Raw genomic sequence first — 22,517 nt, 5'->3', positions numbered from 1 at the left:
AGATGATGAAAAGGAATAAAATAATGAGGCTTTGATGCACTAAGTAAACAGATATTGGATTTGTGATGATCTACACTTACAAGCAAATGTATCTGCATTTATTTTATTTCTAAATAATCGCAGTGGTTTTCTATGTAGGGATAAGACACATACTGTTCTCATGAAACATGTGCACCAATATATCTGAGATGATAATTTGGAGAAGTCCAGAAGTTTGAAATGGACTTTGGTGAGGCACTACAAAACTAAGTGTCTCTTGTTTTCTGCTGTAGAAAGTTGATTAAATTCTCAAGAAAATCTTCAGACACTTGCTTTCTGAGACGCTTTCTCTAACGTGAAAAGACAGAACAGAAATTGTCATAGCCTTGTACTTTTTTACCATTTTGTTTTGTGGATTCCAAAAATTTTCCTGAGCTTTTCAGAAATACTGCTTTTCTAGACTGTTGTAAATTATGCACTTTCGGCTACATAATGCTTTACTTACTTTTTATTAATTTCTTTGAGTTGGACATAGGGCCAAATGGACCAGTGGCCCACAGGATTCAAACAATTACATAATAATTTAAAGGCATGCAGAGGGTGAGTGTTCCTATTAATCTAAAATAAAAAATGATTTGACAACTCTAAGATCACAAGTCATAGGAATTACTTTAAATTTAAATAGTACTGCATGGATATGCTGAACAATTATCTCATAATTTTGCAGAGGGACATAGATACAGAAGTAGGGTGTTCTGCATTGAAACCCAAAGTCATTCTAATCTAGAAATGAATCTCAAGTTCTTACGTTGTAAAGCATTTTTTAAGGTTTGTGTTTAAGGGGTGTGATGTTTTTTTGTGGTTGGTGGGGCTGTGGGTTTTTTTTTTTGTTTGGTTGTTGTTTTTTTTTTTTTTTTGTGTTTGGTTTTTTTGCAGCCTCCATACCATTAGCTTTCAGTGTAAGAAAAAAGTAAATAAGTAAATATTTAGTTCTTGGGGGAGTGATGACTGTTCATCAAACCACTGTTTGGTTTTTAGACAAATGGTTGAGTGTGGCAACTGAATCACAGAAGCAGATAAAACAGAAGGCAAATAGCAGCAAGCATTTATAAGCCTCAGAACAGCAACTCCCATTCTTTTAAGCAAATATGATCATTTCTAGGGCCAAACACAGGTGTATTGTATGTTTGAGAGCAGCACCAGTATCTTTTTCTTTTTCTCATGCTTTTACGTTGTTAAAAGCCTAGAAGTAGGACAAGGGTGTCTGACAAGGACACTAGTTGCTAATCCATTTGTATTTGTTATTTATGAGTATTCTAGTCCAGCTCAAATGGAGATACTAAATAAGGATGATCTTTAAGTTTTTCTGTTTAGACTCTGCCCCTGCTCAGTCAGATTGAGGACAGTGTTCTTCCCATCTTTGGATGAATGTGTCAAATGACAGTAGCCTGATACTTTGTAAGAAATTTCAGAAATATAAATGTGTGTGAATTTGAAGATACTCACAAATTTATTTTTTTCTTCAGTTTATAGAACTTTTTTTTTGGCTAAACTGTAAAATACATGGATGAAAAGGCATACGGCGTACACTTCCACCTCATCTGGAGTTCTAAGTGATGCAAGGAAGTGAGGGGGAAGGAATGCAGGCACAGACTAATAGGCTATTCCCCTCTCCTGATGAATACTTAATTAAATTATTTATTCCTACTGTATGACTGGGAAGGAAGGAACATAGAGTGTTTTGAAGCTGAGTGTCATTCCACAGTGCTGATAAAGTAGCTCTGATGGTCTAGTCTGAAGCAGCTACTTCCTTTTTGTCTGAAAAAGAAAATGGTGGTAAAAAAAAAAAAAAGGAGAAAATACTTTTTTAAACGAACTACTGCACATTTATTTTTTAAAATAAATGTTTTTTGTGAATGTCTTGCAATTTTGTTTTAATTATATTACAGTTATGCCATATTACCACTGCTTTTTGTAGCAAGGTAGCACTTTGGACCAAAGACTCCCTTGTTTCTAGGGAACTATGTACTACTGCATGCGTATTGTGTGCCTATATCAAGGAACAGTAGATTAGTCCATGTACCAAATTACACCTTGTTGGTTTGGGGTTTTTTGAGGGTTTGGTTTTAGTTTGGGGTTTTTTTGTTTTGTTTGTGTTTTTTCATGTGGCCATCTAAAAAGGTGTCTTTAATCCACTGGGGCAGCAGAGAAATGTGGGGTTGAGTTTTGGCACTTTTCATTCTGAATTCAACACCGTTTAATTCTGCACACAAAAATTATAAATGTGAATATGAGCTATGCAATGGTAGTCAATACAGGAAGCTTTAGCCAATAATACAGTACTTTGATGTCAAGATACATGATGACAAATGCTATGCTGTTGAACCTTCTGAAGTGTATGTTTGGAATCTTCACATTGAGTTTGTAAAAGCTGTTTATAATACAAATATTTAGGAATATTTCCACATGAAGAAAGCATATTATGATTAATTCTAATAGTTTGCTTTGAATTTCATGTTTTACTCCACCTGTTTATGCACAGTTTGCCCTATGCTCTCTTAGCTTTGTTGTAGAGGTTGGGGAGGAGATATGGTCTCTCAAGCCCTTCTCTTTCCTTCACATGTTGCAAAAAACCCCCTCAAATTGCTTGTTTTACTCCAAATTTACTTCAGATTTTGTGGCAAGACCCTTTAATTTAATTGCATATTTGCTTTAGTGTGATTCCAGATCTTCCCTTAAAATGCTAAAATTGCATGAAGAATGAATTTCATCCAGTATTATGGAAGGAGCTGCTTGTTATCTTACTGATAATCCTTTATCTGGAATATAATTTTATTTTTCTCTAATTTGTCATTTTTTTTAAAGGCACATTGTGATATAGTTGCGAATCTGAGTTAGAAAAAATGTGGGGAAGTCTGTCCCCTATATGCTTATGACTACTTGTAGTTATTGTAGGTATATTTTTAATGATCTGCCTGTACGTTGCCTATATTCATCTGGTGCTTTATGCTGCAAAGTAAATGGTTAACAGTGTTATTTCCAGAAGTATTCATAATGGCTCTAGATTTGATAATGAACAAACACTGATCACTATCAGGGAAATCAATTTAGGTATTTCCTGTGATGATGATGCAGTATTAGTAAAAGTGGGATTCTGTAAAGTGCTTTCATGTGTGTGAGGTGGGGCCTGTAATGATCAAAAGGGTGTTTACCTCTCTGTATTGGAGATGGGGACATCTTTCACTGGATCAGGTTGCTCAGAAGCCTGTCCAACTTGACTTGTTGAACCACAGCAAGTGCCCAGGTGGGCTTCTGAAGAATAGCTGTGAATCTCTGGGTTCAAGGCGGTGGAAATTGGTGATTCCAAGTCAGGAGATGGTTCTGTGACTTCTGAATAGATATTATTAGCAGACGCATTTCTGTTTTTTTTCTTCTACCAAATGGTAAGACCTTATAATAAAGTGTGAATTTGGCAGATTTTTTTTTTTTTTCATGTAGTCATGCAGCTGATACAACGATTGCAAGCATTTTTAATATTTCAGAATTTATCAAGAGCTAGGTCAGTTAAACTATCAACTTTGTCTCCTTAGTCTTAATCATTGAATTTTGGACCATGTTTGGGAAAATATAGATATCTATCATACTAGTATGAGGTAAAAAGAAAAATATTATTTTGAATTCTTTAAATGTTGTCAATAACCAGAAGAGTGGATTGAACCAGACCACATTTACCTTCGTCTGCAGATTCTCATGAAACACCTCATACAAGGGACGTTTTCTTTCATTCCAGTCCTTTTTAAGACCCCATGTTGTCAAGATTCTGCAGGTTTTGGTGGCGATTGCTGTTCTGTTCCCATAACTCAGTTACCATCTGGCAGGATGTCGGGGGAAACCAGCATCTTTGATAGATAGATACCTGTCCAGCTCCTGTGTTCTGGCTTTTACTTAGGGGATGCAGCTATTCTTGGGGCACTCCTCTGTGAAGGACTGAATATGAATCTCTTAAAGTCTGCTACTATTTTCTTGCTGCTGGCTTATTTAAAAATGGCATTTAAAAAACTGCATTTGTTCGGGGGGGGGGGGGGGGGGGGGGCGGGGGTGTTTAGTGCAAATTCAACTATTTAGAAAATAAATCTTTCTTTGTATTGATTGGATGCAGTATAAACAGTAGCATTAGTGTCACTTCAACATATCTCATTACTGTGGACAGAACTTTTAACTGGAAATAGGTTAGCGAGGCTTTGTCATGAGAATTAAGTTTTGCTTACATGTCTGCTTTTGTCTTTATTTCCTGTTACTTCCCATCATGGTGCCAAGCATTCTAGCGCTTTTTCCTTCTCATGCTCTCATGTTTATTGGGAAGCAGATAGTGAACTTTGCCAATGTGGTTGACAGCCTCAAAATCTTTTGTAGCAACACAGCACTGCATTTCAGGCTGTTGAACTGAAAGGAATAATTGGTATTGAACTCTCATCTCAATTTTACAGACTTATTCTGCTTCTGTGGCTTTTTAATGGATGTCATGAGTAAACAGTTTTTCTGATATGTGTAAAAGTTCAATAACATACTGGAGGTGCTAAATCCTTTTTGAATCTGACAGGTGAACCTTTTCAAGAAGAACATCCCGCCACACATCTGAGATGATGAATGCTGATGCGGTTTTACATTTTTCCGGGTGTTTCCAAAAAGGCATAGAATGGATTTGGGAATTTTGCCTCCATATCACTGTAACCTGAGCCGGGTTTTACCAATCACCCCCAGCCTGTATCCATTTGCAGAGCAGCAGCTGAGCCTCCCTAGGAAATTAGACAGGCACAAAAAGTAGACTCAGATTACACTAATGAGCCCATTAAGTGAGATATAGAGAGCCTGTCTGGCCAGAGTGAGGAACTGAAAGAGATCTGGCTGTACTCTTTGCTTTATGTCTTTTACATTCTGTAGCCAGTTTTCACCTTCTGTAGATTTACTTGGGGGAGGGGGAAGTAGTTGCTTTTTCCTCCCCCTCCTTCTCTCCTGTATTATCTTATTTGTAAAAAGCAAAAAAAAAAAAAATCTTATTGTTTTCCAACATTTGAGGGAGAAAACATGATGCAGTTGGTGTTTGCAGACTATAAAGCTTGTGACAGAGCACTAACAAAGCACGTTTGCTTTCTAAAATCTTTCAAATGATATGTCTGTTTAGTTACTCTCTCTAACCATTTTACAGAACTCCTTATTTACTACATGGAAAATCAAAGTGCAACAATATTACTAATTTTTAAGATAGTCATTAGAAACACTTAATAAAAATCTCATCACATTTATTATGTTATAGCAATGTTATCCATAACAGCAAATAAACAAATGTTGCTTCAGAATTTTAGCAGTATTGTTAGTGGAAGAATATATTTTGTATTATGGGTAGACATAATAGATAGAGATACATTTTTAAATTTTTTTATTTAAATTCTTATTATTATTCAAGAGGATTTTCCTAATATAATAGTCTTCTGTTTTTTAAACCTTAATTTGGGGTAGCTTAAAGAGCTTGTTCTCTTTCAGTTCTTAATTAATTTTCATTGTTCAGGAGGGAAGCTTTCAGTTGCAGTTTTTTGGGAGCTGTGCTGGTTTGACATCATTTATTGCTGTTGCTTTGCAGTTGTGTTACTGATGGCTCAATACTTAAGCAGGAAAACAGAAAGGAGAATTTTATTACAGACCAGCAAAAAGCCTGCAGCATATATTCCCAAGCTCTACCTGGTGGAACACAAGCCAGAAGGCTGGAGGGGCAGATGGTGCTGAGGGCTAGGAGAGAGCTGTTAAAAGAAGCCTGGGCTTACACGAGGAGCAGGTTGGAATACGGTGGGTGGAGGATTTACTAAGGCACCTTGGAAGATCCTGTAGAGACCCAGTGGTGGAGCATGGGGAAGCAACCTGGAACAGACCCCTTGAGCCTACTGAGTTCTTAGTACAGGCAATATACGGTAGGTAATCTTAGCCTCGTTTTGAACTGGCCAACTTCCAAAGGTGCCTCCCAAACTATTTTTCTCTCTGATTTCTGTAATCTTATTTTACATAACTGGTTATGAATAAAATACCAATAATTTTATCAGAAATTGACTTTTTGTTTGTTTGTTTCCCTCTAGCTGCCATTGAAATAAACTAAATCTTCTACTTCAGACATGGCACACGTGTTCTCTGTGTGTGAAAACCAGATTCAATATTTTCTTCTAACTTTCATGAAATTGGTCATAATTCATAATAATACTTTCTGCATTAATAAAAGTTTAATTGATGTAAAGATAGTGTTGGTACCGTCAGAGGTATCCCAATACAGTGACTTTAATCTGATAGAGGTAAGGTATTCAAGATCATTTTAATTTTAAATCAATTTTGCAGCAAAGTTATCAGAATGATAACAAAACTGAACCATCTAATGGTCTAAAGTCTAAAAAAATTATAGCAAGTGCTACACCTGCATTAGTTGGAATAAATCACTTGGAGATGTTTCTGCAATGACTGAGTATCATGTACAAACTCTGAGTGATTTACATGGGGCATTCAGATGTACATGGCTCAACAGATGACTTTTCCATGCTTATAAGAGCCAAATTAATGAAAAATTCCATGTACGTGGATGTGTGCAGTTTCTTTGCTGTGCATATTGCTTATGTACTTTGTAATATTGCATGCATGTAATTTATTTATTACTGTATTAATAATTCATTAATACTAAATTATGAGATCTGAACAAATTGTGGAGCAGTTCTGATTTGCTGCTGAGGCAGTCTTTCTGGGTAGTAAATGAACTTTGAGAGGATGTGTTTTAATGGCTTAGCAACGGATTCACTGTGAAAATTCCAGCAACTAGCTATGAAAAGGCAAAAGAAACTCTCAATTTCTGTCCTTCCTCCCATCACTAAATCCCTTAATTTTCAGTGAAGACATCTTTAAAAGGGAGGATTGTCTGTTTTTTTTTTGAGAGATAGAACTGAATCTAAAATTGTTTTGGGGTTGACTAATTTTTTGGTGAAAAAATTGGTATAAGTTATTTCTCTAGTAAATATTTTGCGTCTCTTGTAGCTATAACTGATTCCAAGAATTATCCTCCTTCCTAAAAACTGATAAATTTCCCAAAACCCAATGAGTTGCCCTCAAAAAACCAGAGGTTCATCTTTGTGTATCCTAGTAAGTAGTGACAGTAGTTCTGTCAGTCGTGGGGTTTCCTAGGTACCAATGCAGAGGCTCAGCCATATGCCTTCAAGAATTCTTTCTCAAATAGCCCCCTTAATAGAATAAATAATTATCTGAGACATTTTGCTTCTATTGCAGCTCCTCCTGTGTAATATCTTGTTATCTAATTATTGGTAAGAACAACCAATCAGTAAATTTAGATTGTCTTCCAGGTTTATAGGCAGACCTCTGTAGATATTAGTATGATGATAGTACACTGTTAACAATGTGAGGAACATGTGTCTTATAAGCAAAGCCCAGAAAAGCCATATTGTTGTTTTAGTAAGCTCTGTGGAACCCAATACTTTTTTGATGATTAATGGAAAAATATATCTGATCATAAAAGGACATGGCTATTAGCAGTACCACTGTATAACAAGGAAAAAAATACTTAATCAACAAAATAGTTTATTGAAAACTCATACTATGTTTGAAGTAATAGTCTTGCCAGGCTTTAGTTAGACTAGTGTATCGTATGGGTTAACTTGAAATGCCCTTTTGTTTAAGGAGCTAATGCAGGTAGTTGAGATAGGCTCACCTCCTTTCATTTACGGCAACATGTTTGCTGACATGATAAGCAGTATGACCTAGCTCCCCCTCCTAAATTTAATGTTGAGTTGTTCTCCCTCAGGGACTCAACTCATTTAGATGTTCAAATAATTTAAAATTTCAGGTAGATTGCATTATATGGATATGAAGTTCCAACTGCTGGAGGCAAGAAATTCTGTGTTTGTGTCTCTGAAAGAAAGTGGAATATGGGTAATTTAAAGAAGTGACCTATTTCAGGGGAAATCATAGATCCTTAAGTGGGAAGTCATAAACCTCTTGTGCAGTAGTAATTGTTTGGACATAGGGCTGGTAGAGTAGCTGTGGTTTTGGTTTTTTCTTTGGTTTTAATTTTACAAAACAGTAGTGAAGCAGCTCTCTGACAACATTATAGATTATACACAAGCTTAAAACTATATTGGATTTTGAAGTCAACATGAATATATTTAACATAGAGAAGTGTCATGGCTTTGGTTTTGCAATGAGGCTTCTCACAACAGAATGTAGATGTTAGGCTAAATGTTAAGTATCTTGTCTCCATGTCCATTTTATTTTGCAGAAAGTTTCCATTTTATGCATGGAAAAATACCTCTGTTTTTCATTTAACACGTCCTTCTCCAAGCCCGACACTTAATATGTTAAAATATATTATCCTGGTTTAATATGCAACTGTAATACAACGCAAATTCACTTGTGAAAGTTATCATTCTTCCATTAATTCAGAAAAGATGTGTTGCTTATTTTCTCCAAGTTTATAATTTCCCAATGTAGTTTCTTTGTAAATGTTTGCTTTTGATAACAAAGACTGTTTGGGAGACCTTAACCACTTTAAATATAATTGAGGTTTTTTTCCAATGTCCTTCATATGTTAATGGAAATTGAGAATGGCTTTGGATAAAACTAATTTAACATTGGTCGTGTAGCATAATGCTGTATACAATTATGCTTAGTCTTCTGCTGTGTGAGGAAGCAGAGTAGCTGAGCACCTGCCAATAAATGGTCCATTACACAAGGAGGATCTGCACAATCAGTTTTAGATATTATGTTAAAAGTTTCAGTTGTCATATATTCTAAATCAAATGAGAATTCTTAAGAACCTGGACCAAATTCTGAGTTTTATGTTTGTTATAACATAGCATTTGACAGATTATAAGTGAACTTGATATAAACATTTTTCCAATTTCTAATAGTGAAATTTTTGGATTTCTTTGCATGTATGTGAATATTAAACTCTTACGTTGTGGATCAGAATCCTGCTAAGGACCACATAGCTTTGTTAGGATCCCATTTGGAAAAAAAGCTAACTAATTTTTATTTACTTCTTTCCACTTCACACACAAAAAAAGATTATTCCTAGAAAAATATTATTTTCAAGGAAAAGGATTTTTTTTTTTTTTAACTCATTTTAAAAATTGCACTATCCAAGAAAATCTGAATTGAGCACACGTGCTGGTGATAATTCCATGACTGCAATCTGTAAGAATTTTGTAAATGTCTGGATTTTATGTAGCAGAACATTTTAGAACAATGCTTCTGCATATTGTGGTAATTATTTTCTTCAAAATTTCATTTCAAGGATGTGTGCTTTTCTTTTTCAGCTGGCATTCATTCAGTGAAGGTGAAATCTGAGCCAGAGAGCTTCTAGATTAAATTTTCAGAAGTACTGTAGTACTTTATTCTTTTCCGAAAGTGTTATTTATTGACTTCTTGGAATCACTGCAGCAAATCTGTAATGTAGGAGAAATCTAACTCTGAGAAGTAACTTGCAATGTTGTCATTGCCATTCTTGTTTTTCTTGTATCTTTGAGGTCTTACTTTGTAAGTGAGGCAAGACTAAGTAGTTCTGAAAAATCTATTTATTGAAGTTTTGTCTTTTTTTAAAACGTTTTTATTCCTTCCTTTAAATTTGAATGTTTAAGGAAACAGACATGCTCCTGGAGATCTGCTTTCAATTTCCTTTTAAACATCCTGCTAAAACTGCCTTTTCTAAAATTTTATTTTCTCTGTTGTACAAAAATAGAAGTTCTTTTTCACTGTGTTTTCACTAACTTCTCTTGGTGCAAAATCTTACAGGATTTAAATGATACAGGATCAATCCAAATGATTTCTGGATAAAATATATTTTGAGTTACCATTTGGGGAATCTGGCAGCTACGTTGTAAAGAGTTCATATAGCTAAAGTGAGCTTAAGCAGTGTACTTGGTTTTGTAACTGAACACAATTATTGGGTAATAAGTACTCTGTGTGAAGGAAATAAATTTATCCTGTATGATGGTTGCCCTTCCTTCATACTCTCTTTCAGCTAATGAATATGAGGAAACTAAACACTTCAAGTACCATGATTATTTGAAAATACATATATTGTTTCATAGCTTAATCTCTAGGCAGCTACTGTATGTTGTTATGTGGTATCCAGGAAGATACTTAATTTTTCTGTTTATCTTTTAAGCGTGAAAACAAGGAGTTAGATGCACGCTCGTTTAAATCCACAGATAGAAATAGTATTTAAAAGCTTTGATGTTTGTCTTTGCTATGAATTTATACAGAAAAATGATCCCAACTTATAAAGGTCGTAATGTCATTAACTTGATGTCATCATCTTTGGTGTCATAAAAGAGAAGTGTTTTGGAGCAAAGATCACCCAGCACACATTATCAGTGCTTTGTGTCGGAAACTACATAAAGTCTTATTTGCCATAAACTGGTTTAATGACACAGAAATGCTGCAGCAACTTGAAGAAGGCATCTGGAGGAGAAAAACACACAACAAGACCTAACACCAAGATTTTCAAAAGCACATCTCTCCCTCAAAGTAACATAAACACAAAAAATGTAAAAATAAGTTTCAGTGACTGGTATAATTTATTTGACTCAAAGAAAAGCTTCACTGAACTCATATCACCAGATGAAAATTTAAGAGATGAGAATTTTTACTGTAAATACGTGAAAGTGGAAAACACCTGTGGCTGAAGGACTACTGAAGTGAAGAATAGCCTTAGTGTAGGAGCAAATATGATATGAACTTGTCTTTAGATTGTAAAAGGAATTAACAATTGGAGGACACTTTAAATTAGGATTATTATTCAGGGAGTTGGCTACATGGTTTATTTGGACATAACTAGAAGCAGAGTCTTGAAATTTGCAGACCACAGAAATACTACTCAGAAAATGTCATAGTAGTCACTCGTGATCATACTTGCTAGAAAAAAGGTATGTGCATGTCACATTCCTGACAACGTAAATCATGTTTTTCACTGTTTTTTATTGCATTGCCAACAATAATAAAACTTTCACAATTTTAAATTTTCTATGTGTTGGCTCTAGTCCAGATTTTTTGTTTGATACATCAGTGATTGGATTGCTTGTTTGTGAGGACTGAATTTCCTGGGTCTGCACTTGATGAATACATTTTGTGACATAAAGGAAAGAGGCAGATCAATTTGCCTGAGTGATTGTGGATTCTAAAAATGGGCTTATATTAGAGCAATTTTATTTTAAGCACAGTTGTAGCATCCTCTATCTTTTAAAGATTTTTATTTCCTGCAGTATTAATATTTTTTGAGATATCTTTGAGTATTGCTATAAATTTATACATTGAAATCAGAGGTAAATTCATACATTGAAAATAGCTAGTTTGGAATAACTTTGGAAATATACAGGACATGTAAAGTGAGTTGCATATAAGAAGTTGAATCCCTAGAACCAAACAGAAATACAGTCTTGTCTTCCATAGGTGTTTGGTTTAGTCTTTAAAATTATTTCATGAACAAGCTATAGAGAAAGAAACAACTTATAAATGAAGGCTGTGGCAAAAATCTTTTGTTTAAAATGAGTTGTCCCACTTAGTGCTATTATATTGCCACAGTCTCCTGCCAAGAAATCAGGGGTGAAATGTACCATAGGTCTAATTTATTAAGTCTCAGAGCAATTAATAATTCAGCAATGTTTTAGTTCTTATTGATGTTTAGCATTTTAAGTAGACAAATAGTGTATGTACAGTTAGCATCTACACAGGAAATTATTTGAGACAAGAAGGAAGAATATTAGATTTTTAGTTGTTGATTAGAGCAGATGCTTTCTAGATTAACCCATTTTCCTGATAACTTTCTGGATTTGTATTATAGCTGCCTTATTGTAAACAATCACAGAATAATAATATTGAAGTAGCAGGAATAAAACCAGCTTATTTTCTGTAGAAACTGTCAGTCTGAAGGCTGCATCATTGAAGAGTGGCAATATGGTAGTTAACAATGTAAGTCTTAATTTCAGTAGTAGAAGTCAATATCCCTGAAAAAAAGGCATATTCTTTTATATGCAATGTGCACAAAAAAGAGCATAGCAAAGAAAATATATGCAGGTTTGCTTATGACTCATCAAACTTGATCATTTGCCTGGTTGAATATCACTATGCATGATCATCTGACTGTCATGGTAGTAGCTTCTTATTTTTAATTAATATTTATACATGTGAGACTTAGTAATTTCACCTGGCTTCTTTTGTGTGCTGAAAACTTTATTCAGGTTATTTAGATAGTACTATGAAATGTACTATAGTACAGAGAACACTGAAAATAATATTGTAAAAATTCATTGTTATGTTATGGAACATAGAAATAACACATCTGCTCTCGGTATTCTAACTAAAAAATATGAAGATAAATATACTATGTCTGTATGGGAAACACATTTCCTCAGTACTGAGGGGTTGTTGCTGTGTGGTTTGCACCTGAGCTTGACCATTATTTTTGTAAATTTTAAAACAAACATTTTGTAGATTCCTATAGAAAATATAAACAATGTGTTTATGCTTTTCTCTTTAGCTCAGTGAACTCAAGCTCAAAACCTCAAACTTCTACTTGTAAAATAATATAGGAACAGATTTAATACAACTTGGTGGAGAATGTATTGAAGCAGCAATCTGTTTACATGTCAAATGTAGAAAATAGAGTAATAAAAGATACACTGTTTATAAAATGACATAAATATGACCCTGATGCCTTTCTTCATATAGATATTAGAAATATATTTTAAAAGATAATTTAAAAATTATTTTTGCTCATTCAACCATATTCCATAAAACTATATTAATGTTTACATTAGTATCATGTTGTTATTGGCTCGTTCCTGTACCCAAGAGTTTCCTTCTAGTGCTATGCTACAAGAGAGTCTCCATTCAGGTTTACATGCACAATACAGCCATCTTGAATTAGAAGCTTATTTCATAATAGTAAGCTGAGAAAACAGGGGGATTTTATGTGGTTTTGGTTTGTTTGTTTGCCTTTTTTTTTTTACTGTTGGATTTTTTAAAATTATTTTTTTGGGGGGGCTGTCAGAAGGACCTTTGTGGTGTTTTTGGGAGGGAGAAGTGTCAGTTTTAGTTTCTTCAGGATTAACATTCTTTTTTGTTTTCTGATTTGATTTATTGTTACCTCTTAGTTTGTAACACAGAAGCCATCAAGATTGCAGAAAAGAGGGAAAACATTTTAGTCATTAAACCAATCCATCCATCTTCTTTCTTGGATAAACTGATTTCCATGATATAAGTGGCATCAGTTTCCTCTACAATGTTACAGAGTTTATATATTTGGAATACTTTAAAAAAGTCAGGACAAGAAAATATGGTCACTGAAATGTCACTCAAGATGTATTTAATCGGTGTGGGTTTTTTTCGAAGTGTGGGTTGTGATTAGGTTGCTAGAATAAGTCATTAATAGAAGAGATTCCTGTTATGTATTGGAAAAGAACCCTTTTTTGTTTTATGTTAACACCAATAGATGTGCTGCAGTCATTAGCTATGCTGTCTCTAGAGAGAAATACAGGAGTTGATCTCAGCCCTAAGGGTACCGTTTAAGCCTTGATGAATAAACCAGTGGAATATGAACATGTAAGCAGAAAGAGTCATTTTCTTTCTTGTAACAATTCAAAAAACTGCCATAAGACTGTAGTGGTATTTGGTAAAATGAACAGTCATGAACTTCTGTGTGTTGCAGACTTCTAAAGAGTAAATTTAGCCTAAATGCATAGACTGACACAGAAGCTGGTGACGTTTTTCAAGTACATGTTTGATAACAAGTAGTTTCTGCAGGCATTGTATTGATCACTTTCCGAGTCTACATTCTTAAAATTGACTAGAAAGCTATTTTTAGAGTTTTGTGAAGTCTTTCTCCAAGTAATGAGAACTTCCTCCAAAAGACTAGCTGAATGTTGTGGTATATATTTGTCTTACTCATCTAAATCTGCCTCAAGTTTTTTCCTCTTGGGAATTAGGCCTCATAGCACCTTGACCAGTATTCACAGTATTTTTGTACTGGGTGTCTGTGGCACCCCCTGCTTTGGCGGGGGGGCTGCAGGGGCAGCCTCTGTGAGGAGAGGCTGGGGCTGCCCCGTGCTAGACACGGGCAATTCCAGTCGGCTCCAACTGACCCACCACAGGGCACGGCTGAGCGGAGCAGCCAAGATGGCGGCGCCTGTGGGAAAACACATCCAGAAAAGGCTAAAACGCCACATGTCAGTGTGAGGAAAAAAAGTGTGAGAAACAGCCCTGTACACACCAAGGTCAGTGAAGAAGGATGGGCAGGAGGGGCTCCAGGTGCTGGAGTAGATTCCCTAGAAGACTGTGGGACAGGCCAGGCTGAAGCAGGTATTTCCCTTCCCATGGAAGGGCATGCTAGAGCAGGTAACCACACTGCAGCCTGTGGAGGACACCACACTGGAGTAGGTGGACATTCCTTGAAGGAACTGTGGCATGTGGAGGGCCCACATTGGAGCAGCCTTATCCTGAAACCCTGTGGCCTGTGGGAAGGACCCACACTAGAGCAGTGGAAAAGTATGAGGAGGAAGGAATGGCAGAGAGGAACTGCAGTGGTTTGACCCCAACCCCTCATCCTCCTCATGCCACCTGGGGAGGGAGAAGATACAGGAGCTGAGAATGAAGGAGTGAAGTTGAGCCTGGAAAAAAAGAGGCAAGCAGAGTAGGCCTAGTTCTTTTAGGTTTTGTTTTTGTTGCTCACCATCCAAATCTATCTGAGTTGGTAATAAATTATTTTTCCTCAAGTCAAGTCTGTTTTGCCCATGACAGTAACTGGTAAGTGATCTCTCGTGTCTTTATCTCAACACGTGCTTTTTAACTTCATCCTCCCCCATCCCACTTCATTTTGAGGAGTGGAAGTGAGAGACCAGCTGGCTGGGAGCCTGGTAGCCAGTCAAGGTCAACCCACCACAAGGTTTTGTTGACAAAGGCTACAACACTCACCAGCGTCAGCAAGCAGGATTGGACTCCATTCTGTGTGTTCATAAAATTGGTTTATTCTGAAGATACTGTGCCCATGGGTGTGAACTGTGCTCCCACTGTAGAAAATAGAAGCCTAGAATAGAAGATACCTATTGTTGTTTGTTTTAATTAATCAATTTACTATTTTTAGGTGTTTTGAAAATATATCTGACTTCAGAGAGAGTACTGTAACTTTGGGGAGAGTATGCTGTAGTTTTTGTTTAAATCTAAAAAACCTCTTCATCCCTCATAATTTCCTTAATTATGGAGCATAGCACCACCAAAGTTCCGATTAAAAATCAGGAGGATGCAAGTTAGGAAACCCAAAAAGGGAAAGACTAAACTTCAGCCCAGTTGCTTTCCGCTTGTTCATATGACTTTTAAATATAGAGTATGTTTATGTAGTACCTGTCTAATAGTATAATATCAACATTAGTTTAGCAAGCATAGTATAAACCACCAGATGGAGTAGTGTTGCTGTCAGAAATTAAGAGTAATAGAAGGGCCTGGGTTTTTTTGCAAGTTTTTTTAAGGTACTGTGCCAGCTTGGTGTATAAAATCTGTATGTTAGGATTTGTAACCACTGACTGCATTACACAGCTGTGTTAACACATTTCTTACTTTTTCACAAACCCAGCACAATAAGGTGTGTTCTGACTTAATGTCTAGACTAGGGAAAGTGAGAATGTTTTCCCTTTTTTCTTGTTGTGAGGTTTGGATTAACTTGAGTTGACAAACTGCATGCAAATTTGATTTTTTTTTTCTTTTTGTTTCATTTTTTTCTTTACCTCATAACTTGTATCTGTTTGCCATGTCATTACTGGTAGCTATTTCTCTATTAAGTATATGATACTTAATTCAAATGCTTTAGAATTAGAAAAGAGGCAGATCAGGACTATGCCAAAAGCTTTTATTTGAGGATTGTTGTTGCTGTTGCCCTCTATTTTCTGTTTCTTTTTTTCTCATGTTTTCCTAGGATCTTCTTGCATAAGAGCCTAAAAGCATTTAAAGTTTGCAGAATGAAAAGATGGCACAGGCAATGCTGGTATCGCCAGGATCTGACAGCTTCTTCTATTTCACCAAAGAATCTCTTGCAGCTATTGAAAAACGCATTGCTGACGAAGCATCTCATTGTGGCAAAGATGGACATAAAGATGATGCTGGTCATGAAGAAAATCACCCAAAGCCTAGTAATGATTTGGAGGCAGGAAAGACACTGCCATTTATTTATGGTGATATTCCTCCAGGAATGGTGTCTGAGCCCCTGGAGGACCTGGATCCATATTATATGAATAAAAAAGTAAGTGTTTTATATTAAGAGTGTAATTAGAACACTCCTGTTGAACTGTGAAGTGATAAATGCTCTCGTGTCGGGGTAGTCAGAAGCCCTGGTTGAAAGTATTATGCAGTATAGGATACCATGTTAATTAGTTTGAATACACTATAAATATGACTGTAACTCTTCTGCTTAAATTAGTTTTTTCTTTTTTTTTTTTTCTGTTTTTTTTTTTTTTTTAAAGAACTTTTCTTTTAATGTCTAAGGTTTCCTTATGATGATATTTTGAATTAGTGGATTTTGCATTAGATATCCGTTAATTTCTTCAAATCTGATTGAATGCTGAATCATCTGAAAACTTCCTCTTTGTCTGGCTACTCTGTTCCTGGGTTTTTTAGGAAACATAGTACCTGAGATCTAGTTCAATAGGGTAGTCTTTGGACAAAGTGGTCATTCAGTCATCTGCCGAAATGATTGACTGTCAAACATTCCTTGAAATCTTGTAGAAATACTCGTTTTACAAAAAGGTAAATGTTAAACATTATTTGACTAGTGAGGGACATAAAGAAAAAAAAGAAGTATTATCAAAGCTTCATGTGATGATTTCTGTGGATTGGTAACAGCTTGTGTCACTTATGGTGTGAGTTTGTTATACTAGTTTGCTTCAGAACCACTGCAACTGTTTTGAGTGTCATGGGGAGTATTTGATTTTTTTAGACACTTAATGTTTTTCCTGGTGATTTTGATACCAATTCCTCAGCAAGTAATCACTCCCTGCACTGCCCTATGAGGAAAATGAAGACACTACACTGGCAGGACAATCTGAGGTCATATACCCTCAATAATAGTATGTTACAGAGCAAAGAAGTTCTTGAAAGTCTCTGCATCAATTCCTCTTAGAATCACTTTACATCGGCATGGATGCAAAGTTTCCCCAGAAATTTTATATAAATGCTGTGGTTTTATTTAATGTAAAAGAGGATTTGTGGCTCAGTATCAGTTCAGCAGAACAGTATAAAAATAACATTCATGTGAGTAGCCCCACACTTGCTTCTCACATGGGACTGAGTGTAAAGACTGAAACTGTGTACTTTCTGTTTCAGAGTTTTCGTTGGGTCTCTGCTATGGGCCAAATATAGACCTGAAGACAAAACCTAGATTTATACATGTGTACTGTAATGCGACTAAGTTTCCTTTATAGATATAATGATAACAAAAGGAGAAAAGATCAAGGGTGATGACTTTAGCAAGTACAGATGAAGAAAAGATATTTTTATGTAGGCATGAGAAGTAGAATGATGTTCAGAATGAAAGCAAAATTGAGTTTACATTCAAAAGGCAGTACAAAATAAGTGGCAAGTGGTTATTTTACTGTGTAAATGACATGCATGTTGAATTAAAAACATAGAATAAGTTCTTGGAATTAAGTACTGGATAATCAACAGATTAGTATCTTGCATGTAAGTAAGTGATCAAAGAACTGTATTATCTCTGTGAGAAGCAACTAACTTAAAGCAGTGTTTTTTCTAGTACAGACTGTTCAAGACTAATAATCTGATGTAGATTTTTTAGTTATTTTAGTTTTTGTTGTTTCAACTTCATGAATACTACTGTCAAATGATCTATTTCTTTTACAATAGAATATAATTAGAAAACCTTCTTATTTCCAGATATTAGTGTTTTGGGAGAATAATCATAAGATGTGGATTGAATTAATATTTCATTAGATGACGTTTTTGTTGTGAGTCCTAGCCAAATCAAAAATGGTTGCATAAATGATACTAGTGATGACTGCACAGGCAATAAAGGCAGTAAAGCCTTTAAACACCGAAGATGTCTCACCTCAGAAGCAGTTTTATGGTGCTGAAATGGTTAAATAGTTGCTCGTAAGTGTTCAAAAATGGTTAGTTAGGTGCTTTGTTTTGCATTGCCAGCTTTGATCGGAAGTGCAAGTAATATAGTTGGATTAATTTTAAATGTTAAAAATGAGAATTTTAAAATTATTTTTTAAATGTAATTACATAATCCTGGAAAAAGCTGAAATGAAGGTTTTGTTTAAGAGCCCAGAGACAAAGAATGTATGGTGTTCAGTTTTCTTTGCTCATGTGAAAAGTTAGAATCTGATATTTGCATGTATAATTCTACAGAAAATAAATTTGGCTACTTACATCTGTGTAAGTGCAGCCTCTATGTCAAGGTTGTCAACATGTATCCTTAATTTCCTATTTCCTGTCTCCCCTCCTTTTTTTTTTTTTTTTTTTTTTTTTTTTTAAGACATTTATTGTATTGAATAAAGGGAAGACAATCTTCAGGTTCAGTGCCACACCTGCCTTGTACCTTTTATCTCCTTTCAATATTATTAGAAGAGTAGCTATTAAGATTTTGGTTCATTCATATCCTTTTCAAGTGGTTTGTTAAAAATTATTAATGGCCTTTTTTAGTATTTAATGACACTGGGCTTTTTGGTTTAGTGTTTAAATGTGTTCTTACTCTTAATTCTTTCTCTCAAAATGAATCAGCTAAAATTTGTCACTTTAACCCTCTGATGAAATTCAGAGGAAGAGATGCACAGCATGTATAGCTAGATTACAGAGTTAGTGGTATAGCCATCACTATTGTGAAACATCTTTGCATTATTTATGACATCGCTAGTAATAGTAAATTGTTTTGTATCATGTATGTTGTCAGTATTCTATAGCTCAGTCAATTCCTTATGTTTTGTGTGATGCAAATTCAGCAGTAAAAAAGACTATGTTCCTTAACTACAGTCAACATTGTTCAGCATGCTTATTATGCTCACTATTTTGACAAACTGTGTATTTATGACATGGACTAACCTTCCAGACTGGACAAAGAATGTAGAGTAAGTATACTTAAATTAGCTAGTAATTTTTTAAGTGGTTTAAAAATGAAAAGCTAAATTAAGAGCTAGACATGAAGTTTTACTTACCCTTGTGTGTAATACCAGTATTCTACTTTTTCTAGCCTGGAGTTTGGTCCTAGCTGCTACTCAAAGCAGCATAGACCTGCAAGCTCTAGGAAGGAAAGAGGTGATAGTTATCCTTTTTCTCTGAGCACAACTGTGATTATGTTTTATTATTCTCCCTCTTGAGCTGTTCATTGTTATTAAAAAAAAAAAAAAAAAAAAAAAAAGGAAGAAAATATCCATTCTGCCTGAAACTACTGCTTTTCAGTGTGGAAGATGGTTTTATAGCCCCTATGAAGCATCTTCATTTGGTGTTACAACATCTGAAAATGGTCCACACACCCTCTTTAAAGGAAATACCTCTCTGCCGAAGATTGTTGTTTAGCATTCTTAAGTCTACCTGGTCAGCCATCAAGCAACTTTAATAAGCACTAGATTTCATTTACGCATGGATTTTATCTCTGACATGACAACCTTGCTGAAATTTTTATTTGAGCAAAAGAATTTTCTTCATGTTACTCATGATTATTATTATTTGCGCTGAAATTTCAAAATCTTATATGCCGGAAACTGCAAAAAATGTTTCATATAAAATAAATAAATCCAGTTATTTTGCAGAACAACAGTGGGAAAATAGTCATAGTTCATGTGAGTTTGTAACTTCTATTACAGTGCATGTACTCATCACTAGTTTTGAGTGATTTTCCTTTATACATGTGATGTTATATCACTGAACAACCATCTTTAACTTTTGCTTGGATTTTTTTCTCATAGGTACACTTTCACTGGAATTTACACTTTTGAATTTCTGGTAAAAATCCTTGCAAGGGGCTTCTGCATAAATGATTTTACTTGCCTTCGTGACCCCTGGAACTGGCTTGATTTTGTTGTCATTTCCTTTGCGTAAGTATATACATTTCTTAAAGTAAAATATCAGTTAGAACTTTTTTTGAACCTGTAATAATTTGTTTGGGTTATCTTAGCTCATTTAAAATGAATTGTAGCTGAAACTGTGTTTCAGTCTTTTCCATTTTAATATTTTACACTAATGTAGCACACAGCAGAATTGGTGGACTATCCCACAGTAAAAAAGAGAATTTACCACTGAGCTATCAATTTTAAACAGTCTTTAAACAAGAAAATCAGGGAAATCCATTGAATTTTTAATTTTCATTCAATGGAAATACATTAAGGGACTGTTTCTTAGGGCAAACTCAATTGAAACAGGAAAATATGAACCAAAGTCTTACATTTAAAGTTGCCCCTTCCAAAAAATATAGTCTGGATTACAGGTCCAGGTAAGTAGTATACACTCTACCTTAATTCTGAATAACTGTGATTTAATCCTACAGGTATATAACAGAATTTGTAAACCTAGGCAATGTTTCAGCTCTTCGAACTTTCAGAGTATTGAGAGCTTTGAAAACTATTTCTGTAATCCCAGGTAAGAAGTAACTGTGTAAAATGGTAGGCGCTCTACATCACCTCTGTTTAATTTTGTGTGTGCTGTCGTGTTTGTGTGTGGAATCCCTCACTACAGATATGTGACAGAGTTTGTGGACCTGGGCAATGTCTCAGCGTTGAGAACATTCAGAGTTCTCCGAGCTTTGAAAACAATATCAGTCATTCCAGGTGAGAGCTAGGTTAAACACTGAGGCTGACTGAAATTCCACAGAATCTGAACTCATATTTTTAACAGAAGCATCGAGGTTTTAATCTTAACTTGAATTTGATTCCTCTTTTTAATTCTCTGAAACACTCAGCCTCAGAGTTTAATACATTCTTGCATGAGAAATTGGATTATATAGCCTGTGTATATTTCCATTTCATGATGTCAAATTTTCTCTCCCACATTAAGTATCAAGATTCATTATTATTTTATCTTTTTCTTTTACTAATGTGAATGTTACTATTTATTGAAGCCATTTGGGATTGAAAATTTCAGTCTCTTGTAAAAGTTGAATCCCTGACAAAGATGCAGGAATAAGAAAAAAAAGAATAGCATGGGAATTGCATGATGTATTTATTACCTTAAGATGCCTATCTTTACCAAATCTCACCTCCAGCTGAATAGGATGCAACAGAATGCAATCATTAAAATTTCTACTACAATGCAATCGTGTTCTGTTTTTGTTTGCTGTTACAGAACCAATATATTGTATATTGGAATAGAACGCTGGAAAGGGTTTGGAGCAAGAGGCATCAAGAAGAAAATAAAATGAACAATTTTCTTTACATGTAGTTTACATGTATAGAGAGCATGAATAAAAAGTTACTTTTTCATTTGACGAGCAGGTGTTTTGGAACGTGTACCATTCATTCCCATTCATATTTTCACATTAATTTGTCAGGAACAATGACACTTATTGGTACCTTTTTCCTTTGGAAAATATTTTAAGACTGGTTTTGCAAAATTATGCATGATATTTAGTAATGTGTTGGAGTAGTTCATGTTGCATTTTGGCTTAGCTGAATATTTAATATTATAGTAAAAATCTGCCTCTGTTTGCAGGCTTGAAGACTATTGTTGGAGCCTTAATTCAGTCTGTGAAGAAGCTCTCAGATGTAATGATTTTGACTGTGTTTTGCCTAAGTGTATTTGCACTAATAGGACTGCAGCTGTTCATGGGCAATTTGAAGAATAAATGCTTGTTATGGCCATCAGAAAATTCAACATCTTTTGAAAAACACCTAGCGCCGTACTTTAATGGTACAGTGTTTGATTGGAAGGCATACACTGAGAATGAAAGTAAGAAATACTATCATAACTTGCTAAAATATTTGTGTATAAACACGCACATACACATATAAGATTACTGTTTCATACTGCAGGTTAAAAATAAAAATCAATTAAGTAGGATGAGAAAGAGTAGGGATTTTTATGTATTGCATCCCAAACTCATGCTGACATGTTTGTTCTTTTCATTAACTACACTTATAAATGTATTTATAGGATTAGATTGGTTTTAGAATCACAGAATCATGGGGGTTGGACAGGACTTCCACAGTTGTCCAGACCAACTGCTGCTTGGCTGCAGGTCTAGTTAAAGCAAATTGATCAATGCCATTTCCAGTCCAGTTTTTAATACTTCCAAGGATTGAGATACCACAGCCTCTCTGGGCAGCCTGTTCCAGTGTTTGACCAATCTTACAGTAACTTTTTAAGTAGCAATTCAGAATTTCCCATGCTCAAATTTTACTATCACCTCTTATCCTTCCAGTGTGCACCCCTGAGAAGAGTCAGGCTCCATTTTCTTTACAGTCTTTCATGTTATACTTGTAGGTAGCATGAAGATCCTCCCACACACA

General features: G+C 35.1%; 1 protein-coding gene across 1 annotated transcript in view; it reads left to right on the top strand.

Annotated features, from left to right (window-relative positions):
- The window catches only part of LOC104365944 (sodium channel protein type 2 subunit alpha), a 74,208-nt gene that overhangs the window by 6,237 nt on the left and 45,454 nt on the right, over positions 1–22,517 (top strand). The window contains exons 2-7 of the mRNA XM_042784350.1: positions 15,983–16,306; positions 18,557–18,675; positions 19,056–19,145; positions 19,983–20,111; positions 20,561–20,652; positions 21,721–21,957. Coding sequence (XP_042640284.1) covers positions 16,034–16,306; positions 18,557–18,675; positions 19,056–19,145; positions 19,983–20,111; positions 20,561–20,652; positions 21,721–21,957 — 940 coding nt within the window. The 5' untranslated portion in view covers positions 15,983–16,033. The remainder of the gene's footprint in view (positions 1–15,982; positions 16,307–18,556; positions 18,676–19,055; positions 19,146–19,982; positions 20,112–20,560; positions 20,653–21,720; positions 21,958–22,517) is intronic.

This window comes from Tyto alba, unplaced genomic scaffold, assembly GCF_018691265.1.
Source record: "Tyto alba isolate M040663 unplaced genomic scaffold, T.alba_DEE_v4.0 Super-Scaffold_7, whole genome shotgun sequence".
In the NCBI taxonomy this organism is placed as follows: Eukaryota; Metazoa; Chordata; class Aves; order Strigiformes; family Tytonidae; genus Tyto; species Tyto alba.
The sequence above is the reverse complement of the archived record's forward strand: the minus strand, read 5'-3'. Positions and strand labels throughout refer to the sequence as shown.